This window comes from Montipora capricornis, chromosome 10, assembly GCF_036669925.1.
Source record: "Montipora capricornis isolate CH-2021 chromosome 10, ASM3666992v2, whole genome shotgun sequence".
NCBI lineage: Eukaryota > Metazoa > Cnidaria > Anthozoa > Scleractinia > Acroporidae > Montipora > Montipora capricornis.
The window spans coordinates 31,869,978-31,889,977 of record NC_090892.1 but is presented as its reverse complement, the minus strand read 5'-3'; the positions used below and the strand labels follow the sequence as shown (position 1 = coordinate 31,889,977).

Below are 20,000 nucleotides of genomic sequence, written 5' to 3'. Positions count from 1 at the left end.
GATTTGTTGTACTCTAGGATGTTTTTCCCACTCATTACATGTCCCACTAGAATTAAGGTGAACAAAGCTTCATTGATAGATAACATTTTCATGAACGATCCACTTTGTCCTTCAATAAACGGCCTTTTTATTAATGACATATCTGATCATTTGCCGATTTTTTCACTTGTTTTAAATAGTGATAGTACTGGTGACAAAGGCAATCGTGAAAAAAATGCGCATAATCTAAGTGCATTTAAAGATGACCTAGGTAAGATAAACTGGGCTGAAATACCTGGTTTAGATGATCCATCTTGCACTCGTACAATTTTTATTGAAAACTACATCGGTGTTTTCTACTCAAAGGAAAAAAGTGAAACAGTTCAATCTTCGTAAGCCTTGGTTTACTAAAGGTCTTGCTAAATCCGCAAAAAAGAAAAATATGCTGTATAAGTGTTTTCCTAATAACCCCAACTCTTCCAATGAAAATGTAAACAAGTCTCATAAAAACAAATTTACCCATTCTCTTCGAGTTGCTAAGCGTTTACATGAAAAACAAATTGGGAAGCTACAATCAAATGTTAAGGCCACTTGGAAAGTTCTAAATGAAATCCTAAATAGAAATAAAGGTAGGCGTGGTTTACCATCCGTATTTAGGGCAGATTCGCATGACGTTTCCAATCCAAAGGAAATAGCTAATCTTTTTTGTAAATATTTTACTAACATTGGCCCTAATTTAGCTAGCAAAATTCCTGCATCAGAGAAGTCGCATAATTCTTTTTTATCCTCAAAACTACTCAATTCAATATTTCTAGAAGTTGAAAGTGAGGAAGAAATTATTGAAATATGTGCCACTTGTTGTTCAGGTACTGCTGTAGGTCATGACAACATTTCTATGAACTTAATTAAAGATTCTATTGATAAAATAAGTTTTCCTATTACTAGCATTATTAACTTATCTATTACCTCTGGTATTGTACCAAATCAATTGAACATTACAAATTACAGACACTTGTCTAGAGAGACTAATGTATAATCGTCTTCTAAGGTTTCTCAATTTTTCGAAGATTCTCTCTGATAATCAGTATGGTTTTCGCAAACAACACTCCACTGCTTATGCTCTTGCTTGTTTGTATGACGAAATCTCTTCTGCTATTGAAAATAAGGAATATACAGTTGGTATTTTTATAGACTTGCCTAAAGCCTTTGACACCGTTGATCATCATATTCTAATCTCAAAACTAGAGCATTATGGTGTTCGAGGCACCACTCTTAGATGGTTTGAAAGCGATCTAAGCGGTAGACAACAATATGTGGAATTTAATGGTATCTGTTTGGAGTCTTGCCAAATTAAGTGTGGGGTGCCTCAGGGCTCTATATTAGGCCCCCTCCTCTTTCTGCTTTATATAAATGATATGTGCGATGTGTCAAAGGTGGTGGACTTTATTCTTTTTGCTGGTTACACAAACAATTTTTTTTCTCACAGAGATTTTAATTTACTTTCTGAAACCCTAAATTCTGAAATGTGTAAATTAACACAGTGGTGTCGAGCAAATAAGCTGTCAATTAACTTTAAAAAATCGAATTTTATGGTTTTTAGACCACGCCAAAGGAGGCAAACACTTGATCTATCTATTCAAATTGACAACAATAAGATTGATTGTGTGAAAGAAACAGTATTTCTAGGTGTTATCCTTGATGAACATTTGTCATGGAAACCTCACATTCTTAGCGTCTCCAGAAAAATATCAAAATCTATAGGCATTATTTTGCCTTCCCAAAACTTCCTTACACTGTTTGTACTATGGTCTAGTTTACCCTTACTTAATATATTGTATTTCAGTGTGGGGATCAACGTATCAGAGTAATATAAGTCGTGTCATTATTCTGCAGAAGAAGATAATAAGAATAATATATAAAGTTTCTTTCGATTGTCACACTGACATTCTTTTTAAAGAAAAGGAGATTTTGAAATTCTCTGACATTTACTTCTACCAGATAGGTAAATTTATGTATCTATTTAAAAGAGGTTTACTTCCTAATTATTTTCGTGATATGTTTACTCTTGCAAGCCAGTTACATTCGCATTATACCAGAAATTGCAACCTTTTTTACATACCTCCCTGTCAAACAAACATCCGAAACTTCTCAATTCGGTTTCAAGGACCTATGTTTTTTAACTCGTTTGTTCGCCAAAAGACTTTAAAAATTCCTTCTTTCTTAGTCATATATATTCTTTGTTGAGCTACATACTTCTTCTTTCCTCCTCTTTTCCTTTTTCTTTTGTTTTTTAAAATAATACATTCTATATTTTATGCTGTCCCCATAATTTGTGTGATGTACCTGATGTTGTCAGGAAGCCTATAGCTCATAAGCCCCCGGTTTCTATATAGGCTTCCTTGTCATTACTGCCTTAAACATTTTTTAGTCTATCGTCTTTAAGTTATTATAAATTTCTAGTGTATTGTGTTTTTTTAAAAAAAATCATTTCTTTTATGTGGTTAATGGCAAATAAAAATGAATGAATGAATGAATGAACGAATGAGCTCAGGTGCGCAAAGCATGCCAGCGGAGCACCATGGGAAAGATTTTTTGGGAATCTATCGATGTGAGAAATTTTGGTTATGGTGTCAGCATACCCCCGTACAGACTCCTGGGGTGGAGGTGGGGAGGCAAGACAGCCTCTGGGGACCAGAGTGTTCAGGCAATTTTCCTTTTAATAATAATAATAATAATAATAATAATAATAATAAGAATAAGAATAAGAATAAGAATAATCAATGCGCTCAACATGGCAGCCGTTTACAGTGTACATCTTTGATATTGGACATCTATGTTTAGGTCAAGTGACAAAGGTCAAGACAAAGTATCTGCTGAACAGTATCACGCGACTGTTACCGTGACTGTTGTTGAGTCCAACTGTTGATTAGTTATCACTGCTTGTAACTTTCATTTATTCTATTGTTAACTTAACTTTCTTTCATGTGATTGTCTCTGATTAATGTTACATAATTTGTCAAGTTTCTTGTACAAATTTAGTTCGGACTACAGTTTTTTGAGATCACAATTTTATTGCGTAGAAGCCGGTTTTAAATATCGTGAAGTCAGGACACCATTCAGGTAAATCTTGTCAGAATTATTCATACGTTTTACATTCCTTTGCTTTCTTTAAATTAGTTTCTTCGCTTGGTATGTCTGTCATTTTTGGTTTTTCCTGCTTGTTTTGTAGTACTGTAGGTGTGGATTTTCATAACCTTCAACAAGCACGAATATGGGTGACTTTGCTTACATAGTACTTATCGACCCATTTTGGAGTGGTAGGCTGTGTTGGTTGGATTAACGAAGTTCCAAGTTGAACTATTGAAGTTATTAATCCTGATGTCTCAGGACAGTGATAAAGGCAGCTTGAGGAGGACGATTGTAGCCTAAAGGGGGTATGTTATGCGAATTATAAATGAATTGGAACTGCTTGTCTTGGAGCAAGTTGCTTCTGAGGAAGTTGTTGAGAAAATCAGTTCACTGGTGAGCATAATTGAGAAGCTTAATCCGGCTAGTACTCAGTGGTACCATCTGGCTGAGCAGTCACACGATAAAGATCGAATTTCTTGTGATTAAGCAAAGGATGTTTATCAAATAGAAATGTTCCAGAACAAATACAAAGAAGGGTTGGACAATGTTTATGCACCGATAGGGCAAGGTGTTTATGCTGAACGGTTGGCGAATATTTCTGGTTTTGATTAACTTCGGAAAGGCCCAATGTGATTCAAGGTGCACATGGCAGCGATACAACAACAGGTTGATTACTCTCAAGGGAAAGGAGTTCAAGACAGGGGAGTCAATTTTCATCACGGAGTGTTAAGTATGCATTGGCTCAGCTCAAAGTGAAAAGGCGTCTGGCAAAACAGGAGATAAAGGAAAGTGAAATTGCATTACGACTTCAAGAAGAGAACACATATTTGTTCACCGAAAAGGAGTGTTTGAGCATTAGAGGTGAATTGATGCTAGCCAGAATTGACACGGAGCGGGCTGAGATTGAAGCAAAGCTGGTAGAAGAGGTTGACTATGACTCCGTTTTTTCCCCTGAAAGATCCGTCAGCGGTCAACAGTACGTAAGGAAGTATTTGGAAGGATTGTCATTTCCTATTGACAAAGTTGTCCGCGGACTAGAGAAGTTGGACTTGCCAAAACAGGAATTCTTATACTTTAATGGTGATCCTTCGAAATACCCCAGATTTATTAAAAATTTTGAGGTTAACACGGAGTCAACGATTATGGATGACAATGTAGGGCTTTCTTACTTGATTCAATATTGTTATGAGTAAAGCTAAGGAAGCAATTGAAAACTGTGTAATTATGCCAGGGGTCTAAAGGTAAGAAAAAAAGACAAACCTATATTTACAACTGGGAATGTGTGGGGGACGTGGTGCCTAACCTCATCCCTATTACAAATCCAGGAGGGATTCAATGTTGTTGAGATCTTCAATGTTGTTGAGATCTCCTCCACCAGTTCATGATATCCGTATGGTAAGGTGCACGCCGTGTCAGGATCCAAGATGCCTTTGGAGTAAACCAAACAATAGTTCTTGTGCAAGGGACGAGTGGATAGTTGGTCCAGAGGCCGGAGTAGTTCGTCAAGGGTGTATTGCTTTAACACCTCGTAATTGAGTGGGGCGCTATCCTCGACGCAAAAGGAAAACCTGTGCACCTTGATCACCGTCTTGCCCCTCGCCTTTTTGTATCCATAATTTTTGGGTCCCCTGTGCAGAATTCAACAATGTGGTCCCCTTTCTCCAGTTCGTCGGTGAAATTGCCTAGGAAATTGTCCAGAGGTGGATGGATGACCGAGTCTGTATCAAAGTAGAGGGCCCGGTCCTGGACGTGATCCAATGCTTTGTAGAGCTGGAGACGGCCCCAGCAGGTTGTAAAACAGGCCACAAAGATGTTTAAGTTGGTGGACAGTAGGTCCTCATGGTCTTTCATCTTGTGATGAACCTCGACACAGTCTTTGGACAAGGCACTGACGTAACAAATGTCATGCTGGTCGCTGTCAAGAAAGTCCTGCGGCTCTACAAATCCCCGGACCTGCGTCTTGATGGTCCACAGCTTTGGCCAATTCTGGTGTGCACCAGGTCCCGATGATGACACTTGGCCAGTTGCAAGGATGACAGAAAATAGGTCCCTCAGGGGACATGTGCTTACGGGTAACAAATGTGTGAGCAATGTTGATGATACCTTACCTCCCAATTTTTTGGCTTGGATGAAAATCACAACGAAGCCTCTGGACGAGAGCGTCGGCCAACCATTGCCGAGGAATGAATGCCCTAATTTGTCTAGGACAAAGTTGGAACACATGTTCATGTAAACCCATGAGCACACTACGTCGGTCGATGACAGGTTCCTGTGGAAATTCAAAACGACCGCAGACCGGGGTGTTGGCCACCCCACCTAATTGAACTTTGTAAGCATATTAGTGCTCAAGAGCATCGGCAGCTTGAGCTAAGATTTGGTCTTCATCACCGTCCATGGCAAACAAATGGAATGTTTCCAACGAGAGACGGCCTCCTTTTCACAAGGTTTAGAAAGCATGTGACAGTTATAGTACAAACCTTGAATGACCTAGCTTGCACATGAAGACCTGCTACTTATGGTCTCCATCAACCAATCACAGACCTCGTGCCAGGGCACCTTTCCCTGGACAAGGTTATGATCTTATTCTGTTCGGGTCGTTGGTTTCAAATGTGGTATTCTACACATTGTGAACAGAGTCAGAATGTTATATTCTGGGTATTTTCTTACAGCCCTGAATTAAGACCTTTCCTGCATTCTTGTAAACAAAGTGACCAGTTTGGGGCTTGGGTTGACAAAATGCATGTGCAGTGATTTCTGTAAACTGTGCACCCAACCCTCAACTTCACTTGAATGGAATGTGGGAAAGATCTATTAACACTGAATCAGCTTTTTGCCATTTAAGTTCAAAGTTTGTTCCATGAGGGAGTTTTTTAACCACATCACATAAAATGGCAAAAGAGTATGTATAATTTTTGGGTGAAAGTAAACCTTTGACAACTTTAATTAACCTCATTTATGTCTTGTCCACGATATAGCCATGCTCCACTGCTATATAAAACTATAAGTTTGTGTTAAAAACTTTAAAAAGTGTTGGATCTGACCTAAAAAAAGCGAGAGTCAAGTGACTGAAATTGTGTACAAAGTCAGGTCTAGATCGTGTCCATTTGTATACATTGGCAAAAGCAAAAGATCTTAGAATTCTCGAGGAGCAGAAAACAAGCCTTCAACAAGAGAAAACAATGAATCTGCAATTAAACAGCACGCAGAAACGACTGGACATGATATCCCTCCCAATTACATTGAGTGGTGTTAGCAACTGACAGAAACGTTTATTTGTAGAATCTTGGCATTCCACGCAAAATATCGATGCTGTAAATGAACGCCACCCTCTTCCTAAGGTCTATTTGCCTTTTATTGTGCCCCTTAGGGATCAAAACACGCCTTAAAAAGCTCTTTTAATTATTCACATCGTCATTTTACTCTGATGAAGAAAAACAGAACGTTGCCAAAAATTTAGTTTTTTATACTTTTTTAGGTCAGATCCAGATTAAGTTTTTGATCATGAACACTGACCGGCCAAACAGTATGTATAAGTTTGTGTCAATATATCTTTTAATCTAAGTAGATTATCATGTTTTCCACAGGGCAGTCATACAAATGATGACCTTGAAGAAACACCAACAAAGAGTGATAATGGGACTGTTTCAGTAGACAGTGAGAACTTAATTGCTGACAGCAGATAAGAGTCCTGACAATGACAAAACCTAGTGTCCCGAAGTTAAAGCGTGCCTCAGCCTTTATTACTCGAGTCTTCTCAAATGATTATCAAAGCAGTCTTTGGTGAAACGTTAATTGTGAAAACATATTGAAAGTCCTGTACCATTTCTGTCATGTACCAGTTAAATGGTTATTAAAACTTTTCTTATTGGTGATAATTACTGTGTTGTACCTTTATCTTGTGATTTTAATATCAAACAATGTTCATTTACTTTGCAAGGTACTTGGATTGACTGGTGAAAACTCAAAGCCATGGAATATCAGATAGAGTAGCAAATTTGGAATATTACTTTACTGAGGTAAAAGAGAACCAATTTATGCCATCACTGGCAGTTAATTGGATCAATGTAAGCTAAACCTGGCACACCATAATCCATTTCACAGGATTTTTGTAACCCCCCCAAACCCCCCAAAATGTGATTTAATTGTTCAAGTTAAATCTCAATGTTGGGGTCAAGGTGACCCTATTGTAACCCGATATTTGGGTTACAAGTGGCCCTAACCCAATGTGGGATAAATTCAGGTTTTTCATTGGGTTTATTTGAACCAAAACTTGGTTTTGGTAGCTTTTCCCCAAATTGGGAAACTACAATAAAAACCCAAAAAGAACCCACAAATTTCCAGTTTTTTCCCAGTTTGGGAATTGCAAAAAGTTTCCTGTGATACCATCCTCTCTTATCGGCAAATCGAAAGATGGGTAACACAGCCATTTTACGTCCTCTCTTGACCGTTTGCTGAAGATCCTTGCCAAAGGTTGATTTGAAAAGATCCCCACTCCAGAGTCGGTCAAAGATGTGTTTAGTGGAAGGAATGACTTCGCTCACTACATCAGCAGCTTTCTTGGGGGCTGTGATGGCTGGCATCATGCCATCATGTTGGGTCTTTTGCCTTGTTTACATTTAGGCATGATGATGAATGAGTTCCTGATGGTAATCCCAATCTCTTTTATGGGTTACTAATTCGTGAGGATGTGCATCGAATGGTGGGCATGCCTCCATCTTCGTAGATGGTTGTCACCATATTCGTATGAGCGATGTTCCGATGAGAGGTAACAAACCTGGATCCAATCCCAGATCGTTCAAAAGAGCACTAGGGCTTGGGGTGGGTATGTCCCTCGTCCAGAGTCTCCAAAAACCCCTCGATCCTCCCCGGCCATGGATGTCCCCAAACCGGACCAGGACGTACAAGGGGTCATGTCCCAGATGGATCCCACACCGGCCAGGGTCTGGGCGGCCATGGTCAACCGTTCAGTCAGCTCTAGAGCCCATCCTCCACGTCGTTGAAGTTCGCGTTGAGCACAGTACCTGGCCAATTCCAATTTACAAGACTGTGATGTTCCGATGATGTGACTTTCGGGTGAAGAGATCCAACACACGTTTGCTGTTACCTTCTTCGTCCATGAGATCATCTAGAACTAACACGCCACCCTTGCTAGCATGAAACTACTTTTGAAGGTCGTCGACCTTGGGAATGCTTTCATTAAATTTTATGCCTTGACGTTTCTTATGACCGAACGATGGTTGCCACATGGCGTAACAATGATGACATGGTCCTGGTTGACCTCCTTCAAACACAGTATCTTCGGTCAACAGGGTTTTGATCAACTGCATCCTGCCATTCCCTGAAGGACCAAGGATCATCATACTGCTTGGTCCACAAATCATGCTGATGCCAGTGTTGGTAATGCATCACGTTATCCTTTATACCTTTGAAGGATTGTTTTCCCAACGGGAGCCCCAAACTCGCAAATGATGGAGGGGGACCCAATAAGACCATGCTCATGGCTTCGGCAATCCTATCGACGAGTAGGGCTCTGCCTCGTTGTCATCAACAACCCACATCTCACCCAAAAAAGAACGAAAGGGTAGTCTTTTATGCTTTGGCCCAGGTGTGCCGACACCTGGGTCGTCTCCTATCACAGGAGTCTTGTCCTTAATACGATCTAAGGAAGCACATCCATATTTATATACAAAAAAACATGCACACTATTTCCATGTGGTACTTTTTAATGCATAACAACAATCTTCAAATCTTGATCGCCCAAGTACCGATTGTTCCCCAGTAGATCGTATAGGGAAAATCCTTGTACAAACTCCTCCATCGTTCGTCCACGTACCAATTCTTTTCAAAACCATAAAGTATAATGGCCGCAGGCCGCATTGTTCAAGGCTTGTAAGGCCTGATCATTGCCCCACACAGGGGACTATTGTTCCAACTATGCATGCAATCCCGGTGCCCGGTAGGTGGTGAGGGATAGGCTGTAACTCTCCAAGACCTCACACACCCCGTCTTCTGGCCAGAGTCCTAACTAATGTTGACCCAGTTTGCCTTGTGGATCCGTATTGATAATGCACGCCCCTCAGGTCGTACACATGGGACGGGACGCCAACCTTTCGGAAGGATGCACGCAAAGAAACACACATTTCAGGATAGGATCCTCCAAACCCAAATGTCAGAGGGCCACGTCACTCCAAGGCACAAATTCCATTTTTGTCCTTTTCTTCAACAACGCATACCACCCTTATCCTTCATCTGGAACACGTTCTCAAATTCTCCTCACACCAGCATGGTGATATTTTTGTCTGGAGCTGTAGTAAAATCGATTTCCAAGTCTAGATTGCTGGCTTGTCTAGAATTTCGATGAAATGTTGTGTCCGCATCTCCGTTGGGTACATTGTTAAATGCAAATAAGGTGCAATTCCTGTCATGACCCCATTCCCCAAACTTGATCATGTTTGGGTGGTGGTGCAGCAACGAACCACTAACTTCCAAGAATTGATGGTATCCAAGGGGATCTTTCTGAGTGTTATTGTTGTTCAGTTCCAAGGTTGGGTACGGGTATTCCTCACCGTCAATGACTTGATGGATACGAAATCACCCCAAATTTTGAAGGTACTACTGGCATTCTTGGGAAATTCATTCGACACGTCGGTCAGTTAAACAATGTGATCTATGACGACGACGAAAAAGCAATTAGATGCGAAGCACTTGACCTATAGGAAATGACACCCGATTTCCATCCACTTCGGACATACGATCTCGACCCTGGATCCTTGGAGATGATGACACTCGACATGTCCAGATTCCGACCACATCCCCTCATTTTTATAGGGGTCGGTACAGAGCAGTTCCTCTTAGGTCTGATCCACCCATTGGCTTTCGATCAGGTTCACATACATGTACAATAGACGTTCGACGACGGGAGATCGCGTAGTCACATAGAATCAGGCATAAGCTTCGTTGAGCCTGACAAACCGCAAGTGGTACATGTTCACTAGGACCATGAAGGAGGCACCATCATACTTGACTTTCCATCCTTGCGTTTCCACGACCCGTTTCACATCGGGATGCAATTGGTGTTGCGCTGCTTCCAACCACTCATACGCTCTCTTGTGACCCACCACCCAGGATGGACACACCTTGTCGTAATCCTGACAATAAGCATACTCAAACTGCAACGGATCTCTAGACACTCCCTTGTACACAGGCGTGTATTTGGACAAGGTTCGGTTGGGCCAGGGTGGAATCTAAGGGCTCCACCACCTTGCCAGGTTCTAGCCCAGTGGATTCACTTGGACAGGTGTTGCTACAACAGGTCCTTGCAGAGACACAACGGATTCCACCATCTCTTTGTAGGATGATAAATCATCCAAGCACGGTATGGACGCCAGCAATGCATCCAACTCTTGAGCCGCAGCATTCAGTTCAATCTCTTCTTTCTTTTCCTTCTGTCTCTGCTCCATAGCTTTTGGGCGGGGTTCCTTGTATATTTTGGCGTGCAGTTCGGCCACCTCGCTCTTCTTCTTTCTCTTGTTAGCACAAGGACGTTTGGCGGGGGTTTATCTATCATTGGTCCCTTAAAGAGGCGTCAAGGTCACTTGAGGTCAGTAACATTCTGCCTACTCTCTCATTGGGTCCTTAGGTTGACGTCAGCTTCTGTCCAACTGCATGTGATCGTATATAAAAATGACTTGTCCTCACCAAAACCCATCACAGATGCTGCCGACATTTGGATGTACACTTGGATTGTCTATTGTGCGATATCTGCCAAGAAGAGAAAAGCGAAGTCCCCATGAAACTCTTGGCGACTTGGGTCTCCGACCCAAATTGGGGCCAGTGTAAATTCGTCCTCTACCTTCTCCGAGATGCAGACAACCCTGACGTCTCTCTATGTGACATAGACGATGGCAATGAGGAAATGTCTCTTGGATAAAGTGTGTTTGGCCATCGACCTAGAAGTATGGGACATCACTTTCATCAACGGGAACTAGGATGGTGTGACTGGACAGCAAAACATATGGGTTCTATCCACTAGAATGATGAATGATGTCATTCTATTGGAATCCAAAAATCACAAGCACTCATCTTTGGGCCGTGTGGGAACTTGGTCCGAGGGATGTCAATCGAACTCCCAATCCACCAATCAGAAGCCGATGCATCTCATTAAAATAATTGAATCCACCAATCAGAAGCTTTCCAACAGCCAAAAGACAACCAAATGTGATTCTACAACTACTATTGTGGTCTCAAATTTAGAGCTCTTTGAGGTCAGCTGTTTTGTTTTTAAGTTCACCGCTGACAAGGTAATGGTTTTTGATTGTATCGCAGGCTCACGCCAGGTTAACTTCTTGTAATCAGGACACCTAAACATAAATGAGGCTTAATTTTTCCTGTACTTTCTGTGGCTCAACGTTGCTATATGGGCATACTACGTCAACTAAATCTCTTAACAGTCAACGGTTTTTGTGTTCAGGTGGAAAACGGTTTGGGAAATATTTTTTCCTGCATTTTTCACTAGCTTCAATCCAGGTTAGACATACATAGCTGTGGTCAGGACCACACTGGTGGCTACGCAGTTATTCAAGTCAAGCATTGAAGGGATATAAACTTAAAGCTCAGTGTTTATTTCTAATTTGTTTAGAGCTGCTTTTTGATCGGTATTGCAATTTTTGGCACATCTTACGATTCTTAATTTTGAATCTGATAAGGTTGCATGATGCCTGGAGGACCTATGACAGAAGAGCAGAGATGAAAGAACTCGTTTTAGATTTTTTTTGTTTGGTTTTCTTTATTTGATTGCTTTTTGTCAACGCTTTTTGTCCTGTAGATTTTTTGCTTAAGAAAGGCCAGTAAGAATTAACAACCCAGGAGCTCTGCTTTTAGGCCTGACTTTTCGTGCAACTTGTTGCACAACAATGTTGCGTTGCAAGTTGAGATGGTTTGTTGCCCATATTACCACCTTCTTGCACAACAAATTTTTATGTTGCAAAAGGTAGACGTCACTTTTACTTTTTGCAACATGAACATTTGTTGTGCAAGAAGGTGGTAATACGCCCAACAAACCATTTTAACTTGCAACGCAACAATGTTGCACACCAAGTTGCATGAAAAATGTTGCCCATATTACTGGCCCTTAAATCTATATATTAAAGCAGAATTCCTCTCAACCTTGCCCTTACCATTTGGGCGTGGTGGGAATCATTGATATTAAGTTAGAATGATGCCCTCGGTTAATGAAGCAACTTAGGCAGTTGCAAAATAGGCTGAAAAAAGAATCCAGGATTCTTTGCAACCTCTCAAGTTGCTTTCTTAGCTGCAATGATCATTGAATTTATTGTTGTGTCCACTTTATTATACAAACCTTTCTGCAAGGCTGTCCCTGTGGGTTATTCCGTATGCAGTCTCCTCTTGTGCCATGATCACAGAACTCATGAACAAATGCTCCTCCCTGAGATTTAAACTTTTCTACGGTTGATTGCTCCTAAAAATTTAAACATCCAATTTAAACATTCAATGTTCATCATCAGCATAAGAAGAAAATCAATATTATCTCCAAGAGTAGTTACGCACTTAGAGTAAATATCTACTGATATTCAGCGCGGAATGCATCATACAACAACTTTTATTAATTTTTAATATTAAGAGTAGACTGTGCTCAAATTTGCTTTTGTTTTTCAATGAATTTCCAATCATCACATTCACTTGGTTTCCCAGAGTCACACTTCACTTGAGGTCTTTCTACAGCTGTCAACTAGCTACATAACTGCTCTTATGAATTGAGTCTTTCTTTGTAAAAACAGCACCTACCATCTAAGATTAACCTTACCTTGTGCGAAGGGACATTGAGGAGATCCAGAATTTCCTCTCCAACTTTTTTATTCTAGGTAATTGTGATTTAGTTAAGTTAGTACAAAGAAATGTGTAGAGTTGTCCCCCAGATTTTTATCTGGGGAATTTTATGATTTATTGAAGAAAACCTATTCATTCTTGCACACACCCAAAAGTTTTCCAAATGATATTCCAAAGGTTAATGAAGACATTTCTGAGATTTCTGAAACGTAATCAGGCAGACACATCTCCAATGCTCTCTCTTTTAAGACCTGAGATCTTGGAAATATCACTGTTACACCAAATCACATTATTACTACATAATAGCCTTATTTTTAGCACAGATTGTCATCATTCCTCCTAGGCCCTTTAAATTGTTCTGTCATGCTAAATGCCTTTCATTCCCTTGCAAAATAACTCAGGGAATTCCCCAAAAACTGGGAAACCATTTCAATAGGGTTCTATTCTCTCTGCATGAAATTATCCTTTGTATGGTATTTAAAAACTATTTTCAATTAGTTTGCTGAATGTTGTAATGTTTTAAAAGGTACATTTCCATTATAAATTACCATAATTATTATTAGATGCTCATCTCATGTATCAGTAATAGTGCTGTTATTTAAATGTTTAACTAAATTTTCCTTTAAGAGCTTTTTTGGCCCCCACTGGAATGAGTCCTTCAAGTAGCTAAATGTTATTTTCTCAAACATTGTTCAAATTTACTAAACTCTTTAAAAATGTGTCACTTACAGCTGTAGCATTTCGATTTTTATCTCCAAAAATAACATGTTAGTACAAAAGCAAGAAGAACAGCACAAGATTAAAGTTATGCTTACAGACATGAGACTAATGTGCAAGAGTTTGCATCTATCTTGTTATGGCTAAAATCACTTACTGATTTCTTTCATAAAAAAAACACCATTTATCCACGTCATAATGTACGATTAAGGATGCCTTATCAAGAGGTAATACTATGCTTACTCACTTCCATCTCCTTCATTGTTGGCATTGACAAAAGACTCTGTGGAAGAATAACAGCAAACACTGATGGAACACATTGTAAAGTTGACTATTATCAACTAGTGGTAATCTTGGATTATTGAAGACAGACGCTTTGGAAGCAAAGGAGAAGGGTAGGGAAAGAAACAATGTTATAGGAACTTTCAATCAGGTGCGCAATGGTCACTTATACATATGTGAACCTATTTGGGAAAAGAGGGGTTGAAACACGCGGAAACGAAAACAGATTTTTAACGTGTTTAAACAAATGGCTCTGTTGCACTTCAATAATTGCTTTATTTCGTATGCTGAAAAGTAAGCTAATTTAGTTGTATTTGAATGACTAAATTACCTGTTCTATTATATGAAATGTGAAGATTAGAGTGCATGTCTTCCAACCTACTGTGTCAAAATGATCAATTCACCAGCAAACTTGCCTTTTGCCTTTCTTTGTACATAGCAGGTGGGCAAAAAAATTGCCATGCAGTAAGAATCACATTCCGTCTATAATAATAATTTACTATCCTATTTTCTGTGAGCGCCTCTTGCACCCTGATTTTAGCCCACTTGCAGTGCATGAATGTTGTGCTATCAACCACGGCAACCATACAATTAGCACACGCAGGAAAGAAGATGCGGTTTTCGAGTCTTCCTAAGAATGGAGCAAGCAGTCGCATTTGAGCCTACGGATTCTGCAGTTTTCATGTTGAATACAAGAGCCAACAATATTGCTCAAAGAATGCGAACCACTTCAAAATGTTTCTATTAGCCCATCAGGTTTCACCAAGAGGCTGGTCAATCATTTTTCTCAAGCTTGTTTTAATATTTTTAAACTCTTAAAAAACCTTCGCATTCGCCTCCTTCGTGTTTCCTCTTCCGAAGTTTAGGTGAAGCAGAATCGAAGTAATGATGGGGCTAGCCTTTGGCCTGTGTCATGTTATCACTAGAGTAGACTGGTCACGATGTCTTGGCGCCCGCCCCGCAACAAAAGAAAAATAAGGTTTCGCCCCATAGCGACAAAAAAATTGGATTGTTTGTATCATAATGCCTCGAGAAAACAGAACATTACAGAAAACAGGCAGTCAACATTTAACCACCTTCAGAAGGACGTAATTCAGAGAATGAGCGGATCACATAAACATTTCATTGAAATGTGACAAAGTAAACATCGCACTGACTTGACCAAATACTTCTGGGTTGTATAATTCTCCCCATTGTTATCCTGAGGAAACAGAAACCTAAATGTCCAGTTGCGAAAGAAGTAGGGAGCGATTCAGTGAAAGTGGGAATGTTTTTAGATTCGCCAACATTTGGTAGTATCACAAGTATTTACCGGTTTGACAGCTCAAGGTTTTCTGCTCAGTGAATGGACTTTTTCGGAACTTCCTTGGTGTTCATGAACAGGCTTTCCATTGGATAGTCTTCAATTTATATTTTACGGATTCTTTCAGTTGTCACTATAATAATATAATTATTGTTGCAAGAGAAGTAGCGAACGATTTAACGAAAGCAAGAGCTGTTTTTTGCTATCTTTGTCACCGCAGGTACCTTCCGGTGTGATTAATGGCTTGAAGTTGAAGCTTTGGCTGAGGATGCTTTTTTGTGCGTTTAAACATTGTTTAAATGCGTTTAAATGCTGTTTTAACACGTTTGCATTTAACACGATAGAAAACACGTTTTTTTGTCATTCACCTTAATCCCCCTTTTCCTAAATAAGGTCACATATGACGTATCAATGCGCGCATGACACAATTCAAGATGGCGCTAAAAGGCAGACTCAGGATACCCAAGATTAGAAACTGCATTCTCTTAATGTTAAATGCAATTAATCGCATTAAAGAGCCCCTCACTATTGTGTCTGCTTTTGTCATGCTGCTCTACTTTATGTAGCAATTGCAAAACATGTATAAATTGTGAGGGAATGGAAAATTACCAAAAAATATCTACATGCCACGAAAACTAAATTGGTCGAAGATGATTAATATTTACTGAAGCAAACGAAATTCATTCATTAATATACACATATTTATCATGTTAGCCATATTTTAAAATAGCAACTATCAAAACATTATGGAAAATGGGACAATTAGAATAAAAATGAAACAGTGGAACAAAATAGTCTAGACCGGCGGCACTTATGTCCTCAATGTACGAAATAATTATTGCTCAGCAAGCAGCCAGAAGGGATAATATTGAAAGTAGTTCTTAACTTTGTGAGTGTCACTATAGGTAAATCCTTCTGTATCCTTACTTATTTGTGTGTGGTTTCACAGGAATCAATACATTCATTGTATATACTTGAGAGAAATGGAGCAGTGGCTATTGCAGGATCTTCATCAGCTAGTATGAAATATTTGGTTCCAGCCACAAAAATATCATTTTCCTTCAATTAACTCCTCACTTCTCTTACTTCAATGTGATGATCATTTTAATTTTTGGTATCCAGTTCATATGCAAGGAATTCCTATTGATTACTACAAAGAGCTTATGACAATAGTACAAACAATTCAATAAGATTGGAGATCCTTGCCTTGCCATTTTTTAACCTGAAAAAAAGTTATAAAATAGAATTTCTGTCCCAATAAAGTTACCCTGCTAAGTACACAAAACAAAGAGTCTTCCTTTTGCACTGCAGACACCATTCTATTGTCAACGGCAGAGACTTCCTTTATCAAACTTCTAGTGGACACTAGAATGATTGTCTTTGTGTTATCAATGGCTTACCTACAATTTAAGAGGGCGTTCTCTTCCACTTAATATTTGATTTTCACCTTTGCACATAATTATACTTTAGTCTAGTCACTGCAACTAATTTCAATTGTCATGTCATTGGAAAGTCAAGTTGACTATGTATTTGTCCACAGAAAAAAAGAATTGTCACACTGCTATTTTTTGTATAGGGTCAAACTATATATCATATTAAAACTAACACATTGAATTATTTGAATAAAGTTTTAGTTTTTTGGTATTTAATATTGCCTTTTAGTTTTGAGGCTTCTGCTGCAGAAGCTCCTGCCCCTTCACTTTGTGAAAACAACCACACTTTGCTGCATCTTAGTTACAAATGATTGCACTCCAATAGCATGTGAGGAATTTTTTTATATGTTACAAATCAAAGGAAATATCATGCACTGAAGTTGAAATTCTCGTCTCATACAGTGTACTTAACTAATTTTGGCGTCCTAATAAAGCCCTAGAAAATCGAGCTTGAAGATTTCATGTTCAGTTCACGGCCTGCTGAATAACTCCAGCCATATAATAAAAATAATAATATATAGATTTAGCCAAGCCTAAAAGCGGAGCTCCCTGGTTATTTATTCTTACTGCTTGTACGGTTTGTGAAAATAAAAGATTTCGAATTGTCCGCGTTTTGATGTTTCGGGTTGCTGCTTTAATAATTAAATCATTTTCTTTGCTTTCTTCTATGGAAAAATTCATTGCCTAACTAATGACTTCCATCGTAAATTTTACGGTAAAAACTGATATCGCATGAATCAGGAAGCAATGAGTGCGACATCGGTTTTTCCAGTGAAATTTTTTCTTGAACCCATTGAGTTTTAAAAGAAAACAAGCATTAAGCATAACCTCAGCGAGCGAATTGAAAAGGAAAAAAAGCCATTTTAGAGTCAACTGTCAATAGCCAGAGAATAGGAATCATGCTAAAATAAGAAGCCATAAAAACAACTTTGTCAGTTCAAGGTCAAAGAAGAGTTTTACTGATGTACTTAATTCCACTTTCTCTCTGAAAACAAGATCATTCACATTTTGACGTCTTTCATTGAAACATGCCAGGTTGGTTTGGCACAAGAATTGGCAAACTACAGCAATGCAACCAAGAAAGGACGGACTTCAAACACGATCTGCTCCAACACTTAAATAACATTTGGGTGCCTTAAACAAACTTCTGAAAACACAAGATACTGGAGATTCCCCCCTAATTTTATGAGAACTCATTGCGAATACGTGTTTATAACATAAGGGCAACATTTTCTTGTCACTGTCGAGGCACAACGAAAACCAGTTCGGGCAAACGGATTAAAAAAGCACTTCTTCCCTCGCATTTTAGAGGAAAACAAACAAACAAATCAACTTTTTCTTTATGTCCAAAAGAGTACAGATAATTGTTATTTAATTCCAGTTGACCATAAAAATTAAATACCGGTGACGCATCCGTAAATATAACAAACGGTTTAGTGCCCAAGGAAAGAATTTGTGTGCTAAGTATGAGCTATTACCGGTATTTTGTTTCCTCATTATCGTTCTCTTTCGCTCAGTCCTTTCCTTTCTGTTCTAGACATATGTCCTCCAGGCATCATGTAACCTAATCAGAGCTTCTATAGATATGCCAAAAATTGCAATACAGAGAAAAAAGCGGCTCTAAGCAAATAAAAAATAGACACAGCTTTAAGTTTACATCCCGCTGATGCTGGACTTGAATAACAGCGTAGCCACCATTGTGGACCACAGATATCATGATATGTCGAACTGGATTGAAACCAGAGAGAAATGCAGAAAGAAAACATCTTCCAAACTGTTTTCCAACTGAAGACGAAAAGCATTGACTGTGTAAGAACTTTCGTTGATATATAGTATGGCCGTGTAGCCGCGTTGAGCCACAGAAAGCGAGCGAAAAATGAAGCCTCGCTTATGTTCAGGTGAGTTAACCTAGGCTGAGCCTGCAATCCAATGGAAAACCAGTACCTGGTCAGCGGTCAAGTAAAAAAAAAACCGCTGACCTCAGTGAGCTTAAGCTTGAGCCCGCGATATAGTCATGTGATACTGGTCAGCGGATACCTTGTTCTGACAGGTGTGAATTAATCAAAAGATGGATGTCCAATATCAAAGATGTATGCTGTAAACTTCAATCCTAGACAAAACTGTTGGGAAGGTTAGCACTTTTGAAGTCTTTATTGCTTCTCTCCCCTCCCCCCTCCTTCAATGTTGTGCAAAACTGAATGGTTTCAGTGGAAAATTGTTGACTTACCTTCCAACATTGAATAGGGGGGAGGGGGGCTATGTAAGAGAAAGTGAAACTATTTCTTTTGAGCTTTAACAGAAGCAGGTTGAAGTACAGCTCTCGTGTGGTTCATTCACATAACATTCCCAACTGCTTTTGTCTATGATTGTCTGAAAATTGTGGGCGTGGTCTTAAATTGGAAAGACGACTTTTTTCTTAGCGTTTACAGTGCCTTTGAAAAACAAACACAATTAAAGGTTGATTTAACATTTAATTGCTTTTTGCCATGTTAACGTGAAGTTTAGGCGTTGATCTGGTTAAAAATAAGGCAAGTTTTCAACTTCATACACGTGTTAGGACGTCATGTTGCATTAGTGTCTCAATGGTATTAAATTGTAGAGCAAATAACATAATGCATAATGCATTACTTTTTTTGCACCAGTAGCGTGAGTAGGATGGCCTGTCAATCATTGACCTATTTTGGGAACAGTAAACATGTATGTGAACATTACTCCATGACATTACTCCATAAGAGAATGCGAAATATAGACCCAATGAACGTGACATTTTGCAACAATAACGTAGTTATATGTAAAGCATACTGGAATACGTACACTGTATTTCTGATTATGGACAAAAGTTATTGTATCTACTTATTTTCAACATTACTCCATTGAAACCATGTATACACAAAGGTTAATTAGATGCAATATTTCAATTTAAGCTCTCTTTATGGAGTAATGTTGCAGTTTACCTAAAATAAAGCTGAAATGACCATGCAAAGTCAAACTACTACATCCTTTGAAACCCTTTACACTCCAGCCTCAATAATTTATCTGTGGCTGTGCTGTAAAGGCATTATTTTAGGCTTCGAAAATGGAGTAATGTTGGGAGTGATGTCGGGAGTAATGTAAGTGCTCTCGCACTGCTCGCACCATTTCTTGCTAAATCGATCGAAATAAAACAGTTTTGGGCATTCTTCCAACGTCCTCCAAAAAGAAAGCTATCTTTTAACGAATATGAAACATCAAACAACAAAAATGTATTTTTTATGGCATTCTTAGTAAACACTTTCCCAACAGAACGGATTTTGGAGTAACGTGAAGCGTCA

The 20,000-nt window shown here is 39.1% G+C and overlaps 1 protein-coding gene across 3 annotated transcripts in view; it reads right to left on the bottom strand.

Moving 5' to 3' along the window:
- Window positions 1-20,000, bottom strand: part of LOC138022092 (N6-adenosine-methyltransferase subunit METTL3-like) — a 155,207-nt gene that overhangs the window by 54,197 nt on the left and 81,010 nt on the right. For all 3 annotated transcript variants that reach the window (XM_068869116.1, XM_068869117.1, XM_068869118.1), the window contains exons 8-10: window positions 13,919-13,954; window positions 12,932-12,985; window positions 12,467-12,586 (exon numbers count right to left, since the gene is read on the bottom strand). In XM_068869116.1, the coding sequence (XP_068725217.1) occupies window positions 12,467-12,586; window positions 12,932-12,985; window positions 13,919-13,954 (210 nt within the window). The remainder of the gene's footprint in view (window positions 1-12,466; window positions 12,587-12,931; window positions 12,986-13,918; window positions 13,955-20,000) is intronic.